This window comes from Geotrypetes seraphini, chromosome 13, assembly GCF_902459505.1.
Source record: "Geotrypetes seraphini chromosome 13, aGeoSer1.1, whole genome shotgun sequence".
Classification (NCBI taxonomy): Eukaryota; Metazoa; Chordata; class Amphibia; order Gymnophiona; family Dermophiidae; genus Geotrypetes; species Geotrypetes seraphini.
The window spans coordinates 2,510,387-2,531,770 of record NC_047096.1 but is presented as its reverse complement, the minus strand read 5'-3'; the positions used below and the strand labels follow the sequence as shown (position 1 = coordinate 2,531,770).

At 43.3% G+C, this 21,384-nt stretch overlaps 1 protein-coding gene across 4 annotated transcripts in view; it reads left to right on the top strand.

Annotated features, from left to right (window-relative positions):
- The window catches only part of PIK3C2B (phosphatidylinositol-4-phosphate 3-kinase catalytic subunit type 2 beta), a 93,216-nt gene that overhangs the window by 55,708 nt on the left and 16,124 nt on the right, over positions 1–21,384 (top strand). For all 4 annotated transcript variants that reach the window (XM_033918035.1, XM_033918037.1, XM_033918038.1 and 1 more), the window contains exons 13-28: positions 3,078–3,245; positions 3,320–3,431; positions 8,639–8,781; positions 11,331–11,519; positions 11,865–11,958; positions 12,044–12,138; positions 12,229–12,409; positions 13,043–13,150; positions 14,729–14,821; positions 16,160–16,289; positions 16,959–17,095; positions 17,178–17,347; positions 18,050–18,206; positions 19,698–19,807; positions 20,422–20,623; positions 20,703–20,827. In XM_033918035.1, the coding sequence (XP_033773926.1) occupies positions 3,078–3,245; positions 3,320–3,431; positions 8,639–8,781; positions 11,331–11,519; positions 11,865–11,958; positions 12,044–12,138; positions 12,229–12,409; positions 13,043–13,150; positions 14,729–14,821; positions 16,160–16,289; positions 16,959–17,095; positions 17,178–17,347; positions 18,050–18,206; positions 19,698–19,807; positions 20,422–20,623; positions 20,703–20,827 (2,214 nt within the window). The remainder of the gene's footprint in view (positions 1–3,077; positions 3,246–3,319; positions 3,432–8,638; positions 8,782–11,330; positions 11,520–11,864; positions 11,959–12,043; positions 12,139–12,228; positions 12,410–13,042; positions 13,151–14,728; positions 14,822–16,159; positions 16,290–16,958; positions 17,096–17,177; positions 17,348–18,049; positions 18,207–19,697; positions 19,808–20,421; positions 20,624–20,702; positions 20,828–21,384) is intronic.

The following is a 21,384-nucleotide window of genomic DNA, read 5'->3' as shown; positions in this document are numbered from 1 at the left end:
GACAGAAAGAAGATGAATTCATTTGAACTTTGGTGCTGGAGAACTAATAAATTGATTTTGGGAGAGATTGAACTGACTTTGTCATTTAAAACCCATATGATGAAGTTACGACTGTCTTCTTTTGGCCACACCATTTGAAGGGAGACAGACATCATGATTGGAAATATTGAAGGAAACAGACGAAGAGGGTGTCCTGCAACTAGATAGCTGAATACATTGAAGATAACTATGGAGATGACGCTGGACCCACTTCTTTTTGGATCTATAATTCATCAAATTGCTAGGACTTGAACCCGAGTCAATGGCACCTAACACACAACTCAAAAGCCATCATTTTCACACCAAAAGAGACCCTGTTCTATCTTCCCTATTGCTTCTACAAATCATTCCCATTTCCAGGTCAAACTCGGTCCATATGCTCTGAATAATCCTCTATTTGCAATTAAAATATAATCAGCCAGGTAGTTAAACGCTCCTTCTATAAACCATGCATCATCAGGTCCACATGATCCCTTCTTTTTTCCTCTGCTCTAACCATCCAAACTCATTCCTTAATGATTCAACAAATAGATTACTGTAACTCTCTACGCCAGATTACACCAAAAGGATTTACAAAGATTGCAACTCATTAAAAATACTGCTATACGACTAATCCATTAACACCTGTAAATATGACCACATTACCCCTCTCCTAAAAAAATGAACACTGGCTTCTACCACTACATTGTATCGCTTATAAAATACTCCTTTTCATCTTTAAAGTCCTTGCTTGCCATCTTATTCCTTACGTTCCTTCACGAACTCTTAGATCGTCAAACCTGAATCAACTTGTTATACCATCATACCAAATTGCTGTCTGTGAACATATCCAACAATCAATTTTCTCGATACAAGGCTCTCTTCCAGCTTCACTTAGACTACAGTCATTAGACCTGAAGACATTCCTTTTTACTGATGCCTATCCTTGACCTGCTGTGTTTAAATTTCTACGTGAATCTTGATAGACATGCAGTAGCCCTGGGTCCCCCCACCCCCCCAGCTTTTCTATCATTAATATATCAATTCTCCCCTCCTTCCCTCATTTTTGTGTTTGTTGGCATCACTAAATCCCCTTTCCTCTCAAAATTTTTAGGTTGTAAGAAGGTTTTAACTGAACTGTGGGATACCAAACTTTTCATAAACTTGGAAACTTGTACAAAGTTGATGGTTCTTGCCTTGCCACAGTTGTAAATATGGCTGATAAACTAATCTGTGAACATTGGAAGGAATACCATAGGGAAGTATCGTGCCGTTTGGTGGTAGTTTATAGTGAGGTTTGCTTGTTTACACTAGATCAAAAATAGCTTAAATTGTGAGAATTTTTGGAATTAATGGAATATAATTTCAAATAAATACATTAATCAGAGCAAGAAAACATCTCAAACTTCCCAGCAGATAGTATTGTGTAATTCACGGTATAGACATTCCACCATTAGCCATAAGAACATAAAAGGTGTTATACTGGGATAGATGAAAGATCCATTAGGCCCAGAGGAAGCATCGCTCCCTACACTCCCCCTCGGGTACTCTGCTCATTGGATACGTCTCTCTTATCTGTACCCTTTTCCTCTACAGCCAACTTCAGACTCCATCCTGTCTACTTTGCTGTATCATATGCCTGGAACAAAGTGCCTGACTCGGTACATCTGGCAGTCTTCAAATCCAGACTCAAAGCCCCCTTCTAAGCACCAATATCTGTCTTATCATTCCCTCTGTAATTCCCCCACCTGAGCCCTGTGTACTGATATGCCTTCTTGTCCAGTTGGTCTGTCTTGACTAGTTGGTCTGCTCTTTGGAGCAGGGACTATTTTTTTGTGTTTTGGTGTACAGTGCTGCATATGTCTAGTAACGCTATAGAAATGATTAGTAGTAGTTTCCAAAAGTGGCCAATCCAGGTCACAAGTACCTGACAAGATCCCAAAAGAGTTTAACAGATTTTATGCTGCTTATCCTAGAAATAAGTAGTGGATTTTCCTTTTTATGCACTTTTCTTTTAAGAAATTATCTAAACTTTTTTTTTTTAAACCCTGCTAACCTAAGTGCTTTCATCACATTCTCTGGCAATGAATTTCAGAGTTTAATTACAAGTTGATTGAACAAATATTTTATCTGCTGCATGGGATGATCATCTGACAAAGGCTAGATGGTCTGTTCTAAAGGACAGTATGCACATACAGAATATTTTGGTCTTATATGACAACTCCAGAAGAAGGCAAGAGAATGCCAAATATTAGGTTTATTCCCATCCAAGTTTGTAGGGGTTTAGTGGTTTTAAGTATTTATAAGAAATGTTTGAAATTCAAGTTCAAAATGGGCTTTGGTAACTGATTGTACCATGCACTGGCCTGATTCAGTATAGTTAATTTGGAGAAATTTAAACAATCGTTTAAAGCAGAATGCAACAGGGGGAAGAATTTAGGGAGCATTTGGATGAGGTTGAATTATTTGATGCTCTTTTTTATCATTATATTGTGCTGTGAATTTTTAATATATTGTAAACCGCTTTTATCCTGTTTGGTAATAGCGGTATTATCACTGTAAACTTTGGTCAAGAGCTACCTGAGGGTTCTATGGCCGTAATGGTAGAATCTGCCAAACGTGATTTCAGTTTGCTGAAGTCTACCGATTTCAAAAGCATGAAAACTAGGTCAGAGGCAAAACTCTGCATGTAGTCAGACCTCGCACGGTACACTCTCGCATAAGCGCCTGAACTGTGAGCGGTTTTGCTTTGGGTAGGTGTCATTTAGGAAGCTTATCAAACATTTGTCCTTGCCTAAGGCATCTTTTTACGAAAAAAAGATTTGTCAGGATCTTATGAGTCTAGCGATGTTTGAAGGAACTCCATCAGTTGACCAGCTGTTTGGTTACTCTGACTTCTAAAGGATCCCGTGAGCAGTCTTGTTTTTATTTTGACTGTTCTCGGGCCTTTGCATCCTTTCTCTGCATTCTGTAAGATTTAATAATGGAGAAAGAAAACCGTGAAAAGATCTGTGATACTTGCTCTCACTGTGTGTGTTTCTCTCTCTTTTTTTTCATAGGATCTGCTTTCCCATCCAGGTGAACAGGATACCACGGGAAACCCTCTTAACGGTCACGCTGCATGCTGTACCTGTCCCACCTCCAGGGAGCTCATCCGAGAGCAGCAAGCAGCGGCGGAGCCCAGAGACTCTGGGCTGGGTCACCACCCCTCTCTTCAACTTCAGGCAGTAGGTTCCTGTCCTCTGTACGACCCCTTTTTTTCATTCGTAGCCTGACCTCATGACTTCCTTTCTCTTCCCAGAATTTTGACTTGTGGGCGAAAACTGCTTGGATTGTGGCCGGCAACAAAGGATAACTCTAGCACCAGGTCCAGCGTTCCCAACTTTAACCAGCCAGACAGTGTCATTCTGCAGGTAATTCTGCTCTCTGAAATCCTGCAGTCTCTGGGCTGTTCCAAGGAAGACGTACAAGTGCTGGGCATTAGGGCTCCGAGATGCATACAAGGTGCTCTTTACTGGGAGGGAGATTGACTTAGACACACAGCCAAGTGCCAGCTATTCATAAAAGCAATATTGAGGAGGTGGGTGTGCTGTCTGCCATCAAAACTGAGCCCTTAGACATCTACACAGTGTAAAAATGACACTTGCTGCTTATTACTCACTCTGACACATTCTGGTAAATATAACAGTCATACACATAAGAACATAAGAATAGCTTACTGGGTCAGACTAAGGTCCATCAAGCCTGTCCTCACGGTGGCCAATCCACATCCTTAGTACCTGGCTAAAACCCAAAGAATTAGCAACATTCCAGAATCCCAAAGAGTAACAAAAGACTCTTGAACCCCCAAAGAGTATCAAGATTCCATGCAGAATCTCAAAGCTAGCAAGATTCCGGGACCCCAAAGAGTAGCTACATTCTGGAAACCCATAGAGTATCAAGATTTCATGTAGAATCTCAAAGCTAGCAAGATTCTGGAACCCCAAAGAGGAGCTACATTCTGGAACCCCAAAGAGTATCAAGATTCCATGCAGAATCTCAAAGCTAGCAAGATTCCGGGACCCCAAAGAGTAGCTACATTCTGGAACCCCAAAGAGTATCAAGATTCCATGCAGAATCTCAAAGCTAGCAAGATTTCGGAACCCCAAAGAGTAACTACATTCTGGAACCCCAAAGAGTATCAAGATTCCATGCAGAATCTCAAAGCTAGCAAGATTCCGTAACCCCAAAGAATAGCTACATTCTGGAACCCCAAAGAGTATCAAGATTCCATGCAGAATCTCAAAGCTAGCAAGATTCCGGGACCCCAAAGAGTAGCTACATTCTGGAACCCCAAAGAGTATCAAGATTCCATGCAGAATCTCAAAGCTAGCAAGATTCCGGAACCCCAAAGAGTAGCTACATTCTGGAACCCCAAAGAGTATCAAGATTCCATGCAGAATCTCAAAGCTAGCAAGATTCCATAACCCCAAAGAATAGCTACGTTCTGGAACCCCAAAGAGTATCAAGATTCCATGTAGAATCTCAAAGCTAGCAAGATTCCGGAACCCCAAAGAGTAGCTACATTCTGGAACCCCAAAGAGTATCAAGATTCCATGCAGAATCTCAAAGCTAGCAAGATTCTGGAACCCCAAAGAGGAGCTACATTCCATGCTACTGATCCAGGGCAAGCAGAGTCTTCCCCCATGTCTTTCTCAATAACAGACAATGGACTTTTCCTCTCCTGGCAAGCACTCAGAGCATCTGCTTTTGGCACCCTACTTCGCTTTTGGGCTGCAGGTTGACTTAAAAGGGCAGCACCCAGGCTCTGCTCTGTCCAGATTTTATGCAGATAGAAATGTGTGTGTAATGCGGTTGTGTGCATCCTTTCCCCAGTGGGGAGCAGAGGAGTTTTTTGGGGCTTTCACAGTTGAAATTTATCTGCATCCTTTTGGATTTTGAAAAGTGAGCTGATAACATTTTCTGCCGCCTTTGAAAACGGATGCGTTGGTTTTGTGAGTACATTGTTCATTGTACATTTGATCTCCCGCTTAATGCTGTAGTTTTAAGCAGCTTATAAACCAAAATGAAATTAGGCACTTGAGAAAAAGTACCTGTCGGTCCCAAAGGCTCACAATGTAATAACAACAGATCATACAATTCCAAGATCAAAAATTTAATTAAATAAATAAAAGAAATTGAGGGCGTGTTGACTGATTTAGCACAGGCGCTTTAGCAAAAGGGCCCCTTAAAGAGATATCAAAGTCTGGGAAGCGGCCTGTAGGACCAGGAATCATTCACAGTCATTGCCACGTGTGCTGCTTGTATTAGACAGGAAACAGCTGTGTGCTGCTCAGTGCCAGGAAAGGTTTCTTTGCTATTATCTTCAGAAACCGAGGCTTCCGCTGCCAAGAGACAGACCCTTTATTCTGAATGCAAGACCGAACAACTTCCAGTTGCATGCAGGGTCCTGTAGTTGAGGCAGGATATTTCCAGTGGTAGAGTTTGGTCATCTCAGAGGACATTGGTCAAAGGTTTGTCCTCGTGTGTGACACTGTCTGCTTTTCACTCCCATTAATTTAGGACCTGGCACAAAATGTATGCTGGGTAGGGTTTTGCAAAATTGGCATTCAACGTTTCCAAGTGTTGCTGCAAGAATTTTGGTCACAATTGGCATTTTACTCTTGATTTTTTGCTCCAAAGTCTTTCCACTTCTGTCTGTAAATCACAACCTCTTCTTCTTTTTTCCCAGCTGTTTTTCATCCATTCTGCATTTTTCATTTCTGTAACCGTGATGGTTACTACAGTGGCCCAAGATCCGGAGAAACGGGGTTCGATTCCTACTGCAGCTCCTTGTGACTCTGGGCAATTCACTTAGCCACCATTGCCCCAGGCATAAAATAAGGACCTGCATATGATATGTACACCACAGAATCCCCCTTTCTCTGTTGTGCTCCAAGGGGCCAATTCTAACATTTATGGAAATATACCAACTGCATTCAAAAATGATTTAAAGAATTGTATATATCTGGGTATGTGCCCCATATGCACAGGAATAGCAAAAGTGAACCTAATATGGACTATGGAAATCGGAACATCTACAGCCGTACTCTATGAAACTACATTGGCTGCCGATAATCGCAAGGGTCAAGTTTAAATTAGGCATCATTGCCTTTAAGATCCTGAAATGGGAATACCCCCAGCTACCTAACAGAGTTGGCCACCCTACTCCTGGGAGCCTCCAAACAGATGTTCCACCAGAAACCTTCATGCTGGGAATTGTAAGTGGAAAAGGTTTCTGGCAAATTTCCTTATCCATCCAATATCAATTACCAAAATGCTTACACTAAGATCTTGTGACCATTATCTCAGGTTCAGAAAACTTTTAAAAGCGTTTCTGTACCAAGACATGGAGCCAACCCATTTCTAAACTGTCTAATACAACTCTTGAGACATAATGATACACCAACAATGTAACTATGTATTTCTAAATAAGAACATAAGAATTGCTGCTGCTGGGTCAGACCAGTGGTCCATCGTGCCAGCAGTCCCCTCATGCGGCAGCCCTCTGGTCAAAGACCAGCACCCTAATTGAGACTAGCCCTACCAGCGCACGTTCTTGTTCAGCAGGAACTTGTCTAACTTTGTCTTGAAACCCTGGGGGTGTTTTTCCCTACAACAAACTCTGGAAGAACGTTCCAGCTCTCCACCATTCTCTGGGTGAAGAAGAACTTCCTTATGTTTGTACGGAGTCTTTCCCCTTTCAACTTTAGAGAGTGCCTTCTTGTTCTCCCTACCTTGGAGAGGGTGAACAACCTGTCTTTATCTGCTAAGTCTATTCCCTTCAGTATTTTGAATGTTTTGATCTTGTCCCCTCTCAGTCTCCTCTTTTCATGCAATCTGACCTTGAACTGAATAGGTAAAGGCGGAACCGAAAACCCGATTAACAGAACTGCAACAAGCAAAGATTCAGTTTCAGCTTTTGATCTGCTTTACAGTTTTAGGTCATTCATATAGTGCAGTTGGGTTATTTTTTTACTTTGTTTTGGTTGGTTTTATTTGCTCTGTTTGTTGATGGAATCGCCAGGGGTTCTACTGAGTCTCTTGGAACAACCCCTTATCCGAACATAGTAACATAGTAGATGACGGCAGATAAAGACCCCGAATGGTCCATCCAGTCTGCCCAACCTGATTCAATTTAAATTTTTTAATTTTTTCTTCTTAGCTTTACCCGGTACTGTGCTTGGGTTCCAACTGCCGAAATCTCTGTTAAGACTTACTCCAGCCCATCTACACCCTCCCAGCCACTGAAGCCCTCCCCAGCCCATCCCCCACCAAATGGTCATATACAGATACAGACCGTGTAAGTCTGCCCAGTACTGGCCTTAGTTCAATATTTAATATTATTTTCTGATTCTAAATCTTCTGTGTTCATCCTACGCTTCGTTGAACTCAGTCACAGTTTTCCTCTCCACCACCTCTCTCGGGAGCGCATTCCAGGCATCCACCACCCTCTCCGTAAAGTAGAATTTCCTAACATTGCCCCTGAATCTACCACCCCTCAACCTCAAATTATGTCCTCTGGTTTTACCATTTTCCTTTCTCTGGACTCCATCCAGCTCTTCCCCATTTGCCACCAAATGTATCTTCCAGAAGAATACTGATAGTTTTAGAACAGGGGTGTCCAACCTTTTGGCTTCCCTGGGCCGCATTGGCCAAAAACTTTTTTCTCAGGCCACGCAAACGCTGCAGCAAGACAGAGGAGGGGGCTGGCAAGACGGTAAACACCCAGGGGCATCGTCCTCGACCGGGGCTGCACAAAATATGGACAATGGAGAAATGGATCAAATGCCTTTTTTTTACTTAATCCAAGCCATGAAAAGATTTGACTATTATTATTTATTTCTTTTTTCAATTTTCTATACCATTCTCCCAGGGGAGCTCAGAAGGGTTTACATGAATTTATTCAGGTACTCAAGCAGTTTTCCCTGCCTGTCCCACCAGGCTCACTATCTATCTAACGCACTTGGGGAAAGGGGAGGGGAGATTAAGTGACTTGCCCAGGGTCACAAGAAGCAGCGTGGGTTTGAAACCCACAACCTCAGGGTGCTGAGGCTATAGCTTAAGGCTGATGCTTAAGGGATTTAATAGCAGAAATTGGGTACAAGAGTCCCTGCAAAAAGCACATGCCAGAGACGGTCATCCAGTGATATAACAGCAGTATAGCGCACTGTGTATGTCAGTGCTACCCAAGCTTTTTCCCACCAGGGCTGGTTTTAAGAAAGGTTTGGACAAGTTTCTGGAGGAAAAGTGCATAGTCTGTTATTGAGAAAGACTGCTTGCCCTGGATCGGTAGCATGGAATGTTGCTACTTCTTGGGTTTTGGCCAGGTACTAGGGACCTGGATTGGCCACAGGCTACTGGGCTTGATTGACCTTTGGTCTTATGTTCTTAGGTAAGAGTCTTTAAGTTTCTATGCCCTTTCGGGTTTTCACATGGGATCCTGACTTGGAACCACTGGAGATCTCGCTCTGATTCCTCCTATCCATCATTTACCAGGGGACCTTTAGAACTCCCTATGTCCACATTTGTATGGTAAGCTGTTTGTAGTAGAAGTGACAGTTGACCTGCCTTTTTGCAGATCGATTTCCCTACCTCAGCTTTTGATGTGAAGTTCATGCAGTCCCTGGATGCAGGATTCAGCCCTCAGTATGAGTTCCACACCCTGGGAGAGGAAGACCGGCACAAGCTGAAAGCAGTGATGCAGAAGGAATCTCTTTACTGGTGAGTCATAAATAAATGTCCAGGCACCTCTCTGGAGACCCAGCTCACAGTTGGAGGAAATTTAGTTCTCTGTCGATGGGAATGCCGGTTTATGAAGACCTCTATGAAGGGAAATGCCAGAAAGGAATTTGGGGATTAGAAGGACTCTGTCTATAGGCAAGTTTCAAGTTTTATGAAAATTAGATTTGATCGCTTATCATAAGAACATAAAGAACATAAGAGTTGCCTCCACTGGGTCAGACCAGAGGTCCATCCCGCCCAGCGGTCCGCTCCCGCGGTGGCCCATCAGGTCCGCGACCTATGAAGTGGTTTCTGACCACTTCTGTAACCTACCTCAAGTTCTATCTGTACCCCTCTATCCCCTTATCCTCCAGGAACCTATCCAAACCCTCCTTGAACCCCTGTACAGAGTTCTGGCCTATCACATTCTCAGGAAGCGCGTTCCATGTGTCCACCACCCTCTGGGTAAAAAAGAACTTCCTAGCATTTGTTCTAAACCTGTCCCCTTTCAATTGCTCCGAGTGACCCCCTAGTGCTTGTGGCTCCCCACGGTTTGAAGAATCTGTCCTTATTCACTTTCTCTATGCCCTTAAGGATTTTGAAGGTTTCTATCATGTCCCCTCTAAGTCTCCTCTTCTCCAGGGAGAACAGCCCCAGCGTTTTTAACCTGTCAGCGTATGAAAAATTTTCCATACCTTTTATCAGTTTAGTCGCCCTCCTCTGCACTCTCTCGAGTACCGCCATGTCCTTCTTGAGGTACGGCGACCAGTATTGAACACAGTACTACAGGTGCGGGCACACCATTGCGCGATACAGCGGCATGATGACTTCCTTCGTCCTGGTTGTGATACCCTTTTTGATGATGCCCAGCATTCTGTTTGCCTTCTTTGAGGCTGTCGCACACTGCACCGATGGTTTTAGTGATGTGTTACTAAGCGAATTACAAAAATTTAAAACATAAACATAAAAACCTACAACTAATAAATTGTAAACAATAAAATAATTCTATAATACAAGCACATAAACTAACGTACATAAGGATAGCGGAGGTAGAATTACAATATGGAAGGGGGAGGGAAAGTATAAAGAAGAAACCAGAATGATCTTATAGGAGGGAGTAGAAGTTGAAGGCATCGTGAAACAGAAAGCTTTTCAGGTGACTTTTAAAACGTTTCCTCCTCACTTAAGTATGCTGCCATAGCGTTCCAGAGCCGAGGTGCGTTCACGGAGAAGATATCTAGCCTTCATGTTCCTATTATTTTTAGTGATGGGATCGTTAATAGTAGAGAATGACATGGGGACCAATTTTTCCCTGTCCCATCCCCGCGAGTTTTGTCTCTGCCCCATTCCCGTAAGCTCTGCCTTAACCGCACAAGCCTCGAACACTAATGATTTCAAAGTGTTTGAGGCTTGTGCAGATGAGGATGGAGCTTGCAGAGATGGGGCAGGGGCAGGAAAAGAACTTGCGGCGACGGGACTGGAAAATGAGTTCCCACGGGGACGGAGAAAAATTTGTCCCCGTATCATTCTGTAGTTAACAGTTTTTGATCCATGGATCGGAGTGTACGTGTGGTAGTATCTATGAATTGTGGTTCTTTTGAGGATTGGGTTTTAAACGTTAGAAGTAAAATTTTGAATGTGATTCTATGATTGACTGGGAGTCAGTGAGAGTTTTTTATAATGGTGATGTGCAAGAAGAGAAGAGGGCTGGGGACCCATCGCTTAGAACAAAGATAAGGTTGAAAAGGTCATTCTGAGATAATGACCAGATGTAGAGGGCAATTTAACTACTAGCACAGTTGAAAGAGAAAGTACACAGATAATTTCCCTTCTAAAATTGTTGCTAACATGTATTTGCGGTGACGAGCACTTATGTATAATTACACCAGATCCGGAGCAGATGTAATTATACACATATGTGTCTGCTGGGACTTAAACATTTGCATTTTGCAAATTATGGTGCTTATTTTGAAGCATATGGATGTTTCAGAATGCCCGAAACATCCAGATCCCAATTTTGCAAAGGGATGTCCAACACTGCAGTACATTCAAATAGCAAAGAGGGGGGGGGATGTTCTGATTAGGATTAGGGAGGGCTCAAGATCATAAGAAACGTTTGTGTCTAAAAAGGAGGAGGTCCTTAGACTGGTTTCAGTCACAACAGTCCCACAATGTGCTTTATTTTTAGGAATAATCGGATGAAGATATAAAGAGAGCAACAGCCTGTCTAGTTCAGGTTAACATCTATACCATGAGCAGTAGGAAAGTGGGATTTGAATCCTGGATGCCCTCCTCTTGCTCGAACCACTCAGCATCCTTCTTCCTAATATCCCTAAATAGCGGCAACATTCCTGCTTTTCTTCCTAGTGGAAGCTTACTAAAGGGCATTTGCTTGACTAATATCTCATTGAGGGTTTTCATGGGGACTAAGAATGACCCTAGAGATATAAGGCTGGGGAGATTTCTGGAGGACATGGGACTGGGCTGAGAGATGTGTCATGGGGGTCTCTGTCCCCAGTGCCTAAGGTCTTTGCTCTTTGCTAATGCAGGTTGACTGATTCAGACAAGAAGCAGTTGTGGGAGAAGCGATATTTCTGCCACTCTGAGGTCAGCTCCCTGCCTCTAGTGCTGGCTAGCGCCCCCAGCTGGGAGTGGGCCTGCCTCCCTGATATCTATGCCCTCCTCAAGCAGTGGACGCATATGAACCATCAAGATGCCTTGGGTCTTCTGCACGCAGCGTAAGTCTCTTTATCACCAGCATAATGGGGGTGGGGTGGGGGGAAGTCACAAAGCTGTTTCCATGAACATGGCTGACATGTAATAGGACAATGTCAATAAAGCTAGAAGAACCTTCTAGAGTGTTGCGTTCTGCCCAATATCTAATCTAATCTAGTGTTGCTGTGTCTTGTCACGTTAAGAGCTGTGACTAGAGAATGACACGGGAACTCATTTTCTCGTCCCATGACTGCGAGTTCTTTTCCTGTCCCTGCCACACTTTAAAATCATAAGTGTTCAAGGCTTGTGCATCTCAGATTCCAGATTTGGGATTCAGCCTCTCCTTTCTTTATCATTTTGACTCTTAGATTCCCAGATCAGGAGGTGAGGCGCACAGCCGTGCAATGGACCGATTCTATTTCGGACACTGAGCTCCTGGATTATCTACCTCAGCTTGTACAAGTGAGTGGAACAGAGGGACCTTCCCGGGGATCTGGGTTCAGTTCTCTTCCTCTGTTAACCCAAACTCTTGTTTTTGTTTCCCCAGGCCTTGAAGTATGAATGTTACCTGGACAGCCCCCTTGTCAGGTTCCTCCTGAAACGAGCAATCTGTGATTTGAGGGTTACACATTACTTTTTCTGGTAAAGACTGAACGTTTGCCTCTTGTCCCCTGTGTTCTTTCACCAGAGCGCTCAAGTGAAATGACAGCCTTTTGATTTTGTACTTTTTAGGCTGCTGAAGGATGGCCTGAAAGACCCGCAGTTCAGTATTCGTTATCAGTACCTGCTGGCTGCCCTGCTCTGTTGCTGTGGGAAGGGGCTGAGAGAGGAGTTTGATCGGCAGTGTTGGTTAGTCAACACCCTGTCCAAACTGGCTCAGAAAGTACGTGAGGCTACACCTTCCTCCAGACAGGTTGGTCCGAACTTCTCTTCTTGCCTTTCTGGCATAGGAAGGATGAGAAGGGGTCGGAGGAGACTCGTAACTTAGTAAATGAGAGTAGATAAAGACCAAATGGTCCCAGTAGAGACTCATTTATCCATGTGGGGTCATTTTAGAAGAGCAGCATTGATAAAAAGTGTTCTTGTCCTTTTCACTCTGTGACTTTCACCAGGTTTTCAGGGGATGTTGTGTCACTGCTATTTTCTGGTTCTGACTGATGCTCTGTGTACATTTATCTCACTGCTTTCTCAGACGCCTGTGTAGTCAGGTCATTCTTGTGCCTATCGTGTACACCGTGTAGCTGTAATTTTATGTATTGGTAGCACCTCTGGACAATTTTGAGCTCCTGTTTCTTTGCCTAAAATGCTGTTTGATGCACATAACCAAACCCAGTGTTTTTATTGATTCCTCTTCATCAAACGATATGATCGGACAACGGGTGTCTGTCTTCATAGATAACAGGTACAACTCTGCCCCTTCTCTCAGAGGCTCCATCACAATTTATCTGAGGAATTTAGACTTTTACGTAGGTAGAGTCAGTGATTCAAATGTTCCATCTCCCCCTGCTCAACTACCCAAATTGAAAGACTCCTCTTTTCTCTGCAGACGATTCTCCGTGAGGGTCTGGATGATCTGAAACAGTTCTTCACTATTAACGGTTCGTGCCGACTACCTCTCAGCCCCAGCCTGCTGGTGAAAGGAATTGTTCCAAGGGTGAGTGAGGCCACGTTATAGCGAGTGGGAGATAAATGTGCCACAAACGGATCTGACAGAGGTAGTGCCTTCACATATATATCATGCTTATCCTATCTCTGGCCTTTAGGAGCTGTTTTCCGTCCTATACACTGTGTGTCGTCTTCTCCCTTTTCCTTCTCCAGGCAGAGAATTTACTGCCTGTAACTCGGAACTTAAGTGTGCGAACTAGTGAAAGATATAGGCCCCAAAATTCAACCCTATTTAGACGGACAGGAACGTCTCCCGGCCATTTAAATACTCTGAGTACCTAATGACAATTCAATGAATTGTAAACCGCTTTGGGCGAATCTCTTCATGAAAAGGTGGTTAATAACTATGAGGGTTCTTCAAAAGGTTTCCACACTTTCATATTTTCGCAGGCTCAACCAAAACCGTTCTTTTATCTGATGGCATTAAAAAGTTAGTAGGATGTGGGAAAAATTGTATCACAAAACAGGGTGATGTACATAAGAATAGCCTCACTGGGTCAGACCAATGGTCCATCAAGCCCAGTAGCCCCTTCTCACGGTGGCCAATCCAGGTCACTAGTACCTGGCCAAAACCCAAAGAGTAGCAACATTCCTTGCAAGCAGTGGCTTCCCCCGTGTCTTTCTCTATAACAGACTATGGACTTTTCCTCCAGGAACTTGTCCAAACCTTTCTTAAAAAATAGTGTTTAAAAAATAAAAGTGCAAAAACTTTTTCAAGATCTCTTGTGTAAGTTAATAATAAATAAAACTAGTAACGAGCACCTAGCTGGATATTTAGCAGGGGGCAGCCAACTATTTCACGCTGAACATCCCAGTCTCCTGATTGGCCAGTGACGTGGCTGGCCCCCGCCAATGTTCAGCAGCTCACCGGCTAAGTTTGGCAGCCAAAGACAACTGCCTAAAAGGGTGGTCTGTCTTTGGCCATGGAGACGTAACAGATAGTACTGGCCTAGCTGGCTATGTCCCAGCCCTCTAGAAATAGGCTGGAAGTTCAATACGAGTGGCTGGATATGGCGCTAGCATTGAATTTCCGGCATTGCCACTGACCACGGAAGATTGCTGATGATCTCCCACGGTCCGAATATGAGCCTGATACAGATTAACATGTGGCAAATTAAGAGGAGAGGCAGAAGAGTTGAGTGATGAAGAGAAAAGGATTCCTGTAGCAATGATTCAATTACTCTAAAAAGGAGAGTTAAGAGCTATAAGTGGAAAATAATTTTTTAGATATCCAGTGGTTAAAGCTACACCCTCAGCGCCCTAAGGTTGTGGGATCAAACCCCCACTGCTCCTTGTGACCCTGGGCAAGTCACTTAGTCCTCCCCTTGAGAGAACAGTATAGAAAATGGAATATATAAGTGAATACATTCTTGTTGGCCAGTAGGTTTATTCTGAGAGCCTCTTTCACAGTTGTGGCTTGGTTCAGACGAAGAGTGAAATGAATTGCACCTCACATTCTGCCTCACCTCGATGGCCTATACTGAGAAGGACACCTTCGCTCTTGCATTTGGTTCCCTTCCTTTGTCCAGGGTCTGATGCCTTTACTGTTTTACTCATTTTGCTCCAGGACTGCTCGTATTTTAACTCCAATGCTGTGCCCTTGAAACTCACCTTCCAGAATGTTGATCCACTAGGGGAAAATATCCGTGTCATATTTAAGGTAAGTTGACAATATGGATGTTGAAAACTAGACTGTTTAATGTTCGACAACTGGGGCAGCCCATTTTAGGTGTGGTGAGAGCCTAAGATTCCCTTATAGTGACATCATTTGCCTTATGTTGAAGCACCTGAAATTACATGATCATATACCTCGTCTCTAAGTTATATGCGTAAGTAGAAGTCCTGCCCATGCTCCATCCATTTGGACACCCCCCTCCCCACACACACACTTTTTGTACTTATGCACCCTTACAAATTAGTACCCAGTCCCTTGGCTTGCCACTTACCTGTGAAAAAGCTGGTAGTTTGTACATTTGCATGTACAAGCAGCAGATATTTCTGGGGGCTCAGTTATAGAATTGCCCTATTAATGGCCTCTTTCCCAGGTGTAAAACCTAGGCCCATATTTCGAGAGAGGTAATGACAGAGGGTGCCAGTTTTTGAAAAGGATCTCGCTTCTACTCACTTTAAGAATGGTGGGAGAAACCCCCTCTCTGTCTCCCTACCTGCTTATGGGTCCAATATCATAAATCCAACCCTGAGTAAAAGCATGGAGAATATTCATGGATGGATGGAGGGTTTGGGTAGAACGAGTCACAAAGTATGCATGGACCCCTTGTTACTTTCTTTGTTTTTATTTATAACCTGCCTTTCCCAAGGCGGCTCACACTTATATCATTAGAATTGTTACTATTGAGATGTTGATTGTTATGAAGGAAAAAAAAATAACTTTTGCTCTTATTCTTTCCTTTTCTATTTTTAAATGGAGTTCTTTTCTTGATGAATGTTAACTATATATTGTAAACCAGAATAAGCGACCAGCGCTTACACAAGTACAAATGCCTTAATGCCTTAAGCTGGAACGCCCTTCCAGAGGCTGTTATAGGGGAAAACGCCCTCCAAGGATTCAAGACAAAGTTAGACAAGTTTCTGCTGAATAAGAATAAAATAAAAAAAAAACAATAAATTAATATAAATATAAAAACACAGACACAAAAAAGTTCTTCATAGCCTCCAAACTGCTGTATCCCAGATCTACCCTACAGACCAACCACAGCTCGTTATTACTAGTAAGTCCCATGTGTACAAAAACCAGGAATCATGTGTACTCAGTGACTCGTCTTTCTTAAAACCTCAGGGTGGATTAAAGCAACAAAAGTCTTATACGCATACAAATAAAATAATCAAAGCACGTGTATAACCTGCAATAAAACTGACTTCTCCAGTGCTTCTCCTCCTATTTTAAAATGTCTCAAAATTCCAGCATGCTTCTGCAATTTTTCTTCCCACGTTGTTTTCAGAAAGCGATGATTTTGCAACTTGTATTTCTGTCTTGCAGTGCGGAGATGACCTCCGTCAAGACATGTTAACCTTACAGATGATCCGTATCATGAACAAGATCTGGATTCAGGAGGGGCTGGATATGCGAATGGTCATCTTCCGTTGCTTTTCCACTGGCCGAGGACGAGGTGAGTTGCAGTTTAGTTCAGTCTTTTTCACTCGGTATTTCTTATTTTTCAGCATTTATATTTCTTTTGATATAACCTAGATCAGGGGTCTGCAACCTTTAAGACATAAAGAGCCACTTGGACCCGTTTTCGAAAAGAAAAAAAAACTTGGAGCCGCAAAGGTTGTGAGTGCATGCTCTCTGCCTCGCTCACTCTCCATGCTCACACACTGCCTGTGCTTCAGCATCAACGTCCCTGGCCACGAAGCAGTTTCTGTGTGACCAGTTCAGCCCAGGAGGGGAGGTGGGCACTAGAGAAAGAGCAAAGGATTTTATATCTATGCAGTGTGGCCACAGACCTTGTGCCAGCTTTCTGTCATTTGTAACCTCTGATACCATCTAGAAGTGTCACTGTGGGCTGGATCCATATTTTTGAGGAATTCCAGTATCAAGGGAACAGGTGTGCAGCCATGTTTTTCACAGTAGACAGTAGAAACTGGTGGCAGCTAAGGACCACGTGGCCTATCCATGCCTTCGACTTAGCCATTCCTCTTCCTTTGAGATCTGTACTTGCTTGAATTCAGATACAGTCTTCGTCTCTGCCAGGAGGACATTCCATGCATTCACAGCTATTTCTGCATTTCCTTTGAGCAGCCCTGTACCGAGTGATGAATTATTGCTGTGTTTGCAGGAATGGTGGAAATGATCCCCAGTGCAGAGACTCTGCGTAAGATCCAAGTGGAGCATGGCGTGACCGGCTCTTTCAAGGACCGTCCTCTAGCTGACTGGCTGCAGAAACACAACCCTGCAGAAGATGAGTATGAGAAGGTGAAGATAAGTCTCCTTTCATCATGTTCCACAGATCTCTCCTGGTTTCATTTTCTTATCTGTCTTTGTCACTGACTCGTAGGCAGTGGAAAACTTCATTTACTCGTGTGCCGGCTGCTGTGTTGCTACATATGTGCTGGGCATCTGTGATCGACACAATGATAATATAATGCTGAAAACCAGTGGCCACATGTTCCACATAGACTTTGGCAGGTTCTTAGGCCACGCCCAGATGTTTGGTAACATCAAGCGGTGAGTGTCTAGTACTAGTTTCTGGCAGATTGGGTGGGAAATGGGGATCACTCATCCTGTTATAGGATTGTTCTTAATGTTTTATTATTACCTGTCTCAGGTTTTCTAAGAGGTGGTCATTGAGGTACAGTATCCTTCAGGGTTGACACAGGAAACATCGTAAGCCTGAGATTCAACTTGATCTGGATGAGTCTACTGTGGATTATGTCCAGATAAATTCATCTGTCATTTAAGTGACTAGACTTATACGTGTTGGTGCTGGATATCAGCCCAGACTGTGGCTTGGGAATGCCTCCACCCTGCCTGTTTTTAGATCAGCATCAATTTGCCGAGACAACTGCGAGAGATCAGGAGCTAAACCTATCTTTTGCATACTCTCTCTTATTGTATACCTTTATATTTCTCTCTCCCTGGTGTTATAATCCAGTATCAGACTGATGATGGTGTGTTGTGATGCCCTTTTCATTGGTCTGTGTGCTATTGGAAGTAACAGGCAGTGAGATAAAGGTATCGCATTCAGAGAGGGTGGTAGGCGTGTCAGCTATGTTGATCTGGTTGTTACGTGTTAGTTTTGCAAAAGATGAATGCAGTCGAGGATTGAGCGAAACTGTCCTGTCTTTGCATTTCTTTCATGATGTATAGATCTCTTATTTCCTGCTCATTCTCTTAGTGGTCCGTGCACCTTCTTTCTCTCTCTTTTAGTGACCGGGCTCCCTTTGTCTTCACCTCAGACATGGCTTATGTCATCAACGGGGGCGACAAACCCTCCAGCCGCTTTCATGATTTTGTTGACCTCTGCTGTCAGGCTTACAACCTGATCCGCAAACACACCCACTTGTTCCTGAATCTTTTGGGGCTGGTAAGACTGTTTGTATTGTGGAGAGAGTCATGTACCAGGGTGGCACCATGAGGGCTGTAGGGACACCTGAAGCCAGAGTTAGACCTTAACAAGAAGGGGACAATTTTATGTAGTCAATCCTCTGCCTCATATGCACATAAGTGAGCTCTTATAAAATGCCGATTGGTGTAAAAGTTTACACCATGAAATGATGTTGCCAGGGGCAGAGTTAGCACATGCACAGGATGAAGGTGAAAGGGGAGAGATGCAGAAATGACTTTTTCTCAGAAACGGTGGCGAATGCATGGCGGAGATGAAAAATGTCCCTGAATTCAAGACAGCTTGGGACAAGTACGTTAGATCTCTAAGGGAGAAGAGGGAGTAGTAGATGGCATGGTTAGGCAGACTAGATAGGCCAGACCTTTAGCTACACATGCACAGTACATGCTAACGAACATACCTTCATGACACCAGCTGTACAGGATCACGCCTGCATTCAAGGCACGTTCTCAACCACAAGGCACCTTCACATCTGTAGAAAATAGGACTTGCTTAGGTGTCTGTCTAGTTATTCACCCATGGTGCCCTGCTATAAAATGACCCTGGTAGAGGGCAGTAGTAAGCAACATTTTCAAGGGTAAATAAGAAGATGAGCCGAACTGGATCCGACCAAAGGCCAGTGGTCAGTCCATGACACAAATGATCCATTCTTTATGGCTCATATCCAGAGGTAAGCTGTGCTTTCTCAAATCTTCTTGCCTAATAATGGCGCCTGGACTTTGTTTTTTCCGGGAACTTGCCTAAAACCAGTTTAATCCCAGTTACGCTAACTAGCTGGATACCATTTCAGCAGCAAATTTCACAGCTGAATTGTAACCTGCGTGAGAGAATTCTTTTTAAATGTTCTGCCTTTCAAATAATACTGTCATATGCTCTCAACTTCCAGGCTGAAGAGCGTTAACCTGGTTAGCCTTTCTTCATCACCTTTATACTTTTGCTTGCCTTTTACATTTTTGTTTTAAAGCAATACAATATCATAAAACAATGGCCATTCTTCCATCCTGCCCCTGGCCTTCCCCTCTTGAGAGATGCAGTGGTTACTTTTCATTACTAAGCATCATTGCCCTCAATGTCATGCCAAGTCCTCCTCCTTTATTGGCTGTAATAGTTATTGATCTTTGCCTTCTGGGACACAATTTCTCCACTTCTTATACTGTATATATCTTAAACTTTATGGAACATAACATAGGACGCTACATTTTATTTTGATTTGTCCAAAAAATTACCAGACATAAATCTCCTAGGGAATAATTAAAGCAAAACTTCAAGTTTAGTTTTTTATTGATTACTGTAAACATTCTAAAACTATGCACACAAGATTTGTATCACCAATATTTGCAGTTTCATTTTTGTCCCCTTGCTACCTGGGAGATAGGTAGAGATGATGGTACAACCTCATGGCTTGGGGCTTTGCCTTGTATGTTATCTCGGTGAAATCATTCTTCTTCCTAGATGCTGTCCTGTGGAATCCCGGAGCTGTCTGACCTAGAAGATCTGAAGTATGTTTATGATGCTCTAAGACCACAGGATTCAGAAGCTGATGCCACCACCTACTTCACAAGGTGAGAAAAGATACTCTTCCCTCCAGACCAGGCCAGACTTGCCTTTATTTCTCAGTCTCCACCAGGCCTGTGCAATCTGGATCTGACCTGAAATAGGTCTTACAGAAGCCCACACTTTTATTACATCAGCCTCTAAGTGGTGTGTAGGGAGCAACTAACTGCTCATCAAGGGATATATGCTAACCAAAATTCAGTTGCAGAATTGAAGGGGGTTCCTGGGGTGGGGCTTTGGGACTTGGGAAGTGCCTGAAGTTTAGCTGCTACCCTGGTCTTAGTTGCAGCAAATCCATGAAAGTAGGCACTCAAGCAAAATTGTTTTTAAGTTTTTGTCTAGTAAAAAGTTAAAACTTTAAAGATTTCTACTAGTGTCTGTTAAAAGACTGGAGACCTACAAGTGGCTAAATCCAGCGGTAAAACCAATCAGAGCAGGTTTTCCTGGACTTCTTCACAATCACAGCCATTTCACTTATCTTTTGAAGGAAGGCTGAAGTCCATTCCTGTTGTTGCAATTCTTAGTCACTGTAGTTTAAGGCTGTGGCATTTCCTTTCAGTGTTGTTCCAGAACACTGACTGAGGATATAAGGTTAATGACCCAGTTGTGCTATTTCTTCCAGGCTGATTGAATCCAGCCTGGGCAGTGTGGCTACAAAGCTGAATTTCTTCATTCACAATCTGGCACAGATGAAATTCACAGGCTCTGATGACCGTCTCAAGCTCTCATTTGCCTCCAGGGTGCACACCCTGAAGGCAGATGGTCGTATTAGCGATGTCTTTCTCTGTCGCTATGAAAAGGTCTTTAACCCTAGCAAAGGCTATGTGAGTATTCTTCCTACTCGTCCATCATTTCTGTGAAGGTATTTCTGGATCTTGTAGGAATTATTCCTTCTCTCTGCAGGTTTATATTGTAAAAGTACAGCGGGAGAGCCCCCAGGAAACCACCTATGTGCACAGATCATTTGAGGAGTTCCAGGAGCTCCACAATAAACTGCGGCTTCTCTTCCTATCCTCTCATCTCCCCAGGTAATGTTCTTCATGCCAATAAGATGCTTCTCTTCCTTAAACCCCTTCCTAAAAAACCAACAAACCAAGAAAACAATAGACACCAGGATAAGATAATTTAGCAGACATCAGAGTTCCAGGTCACTAAAAAGAGGTCTACAAACCCGAGAATGGTTTGGGATAGCAAGGAAAACCAAGGTGCCTGAATTAAGCCAGCTGAGTGATCTGTGGCCACACCTAGAAACTAAAGACTCTTCCAGTTTTGGGGATAGTTTATAAGAGCAGATCTGGTAGGAATTGCATATAGTTAAACATTGGCTGCAGCATTTATTTATTTATTCAGTTCCCAGGGGAGCTCAGAACGGTTTACATGAATTTATTCAGGTACTCAAGCAGTTTTCGCGGGCTCACAATCTATCTAATGTACCTGGGGCAATGGGGAATTAAGTGACTGGCCCAGGGTCACAAGGAGCAGCATGGGATTTGAACCCACAACCTCAGGGTGCTGAGGCTGTGGCTTTAACCACTGCACCACTCTAGAAAATGTAGCAAAAGTGAGCCAAGTCTAGGACAATCGA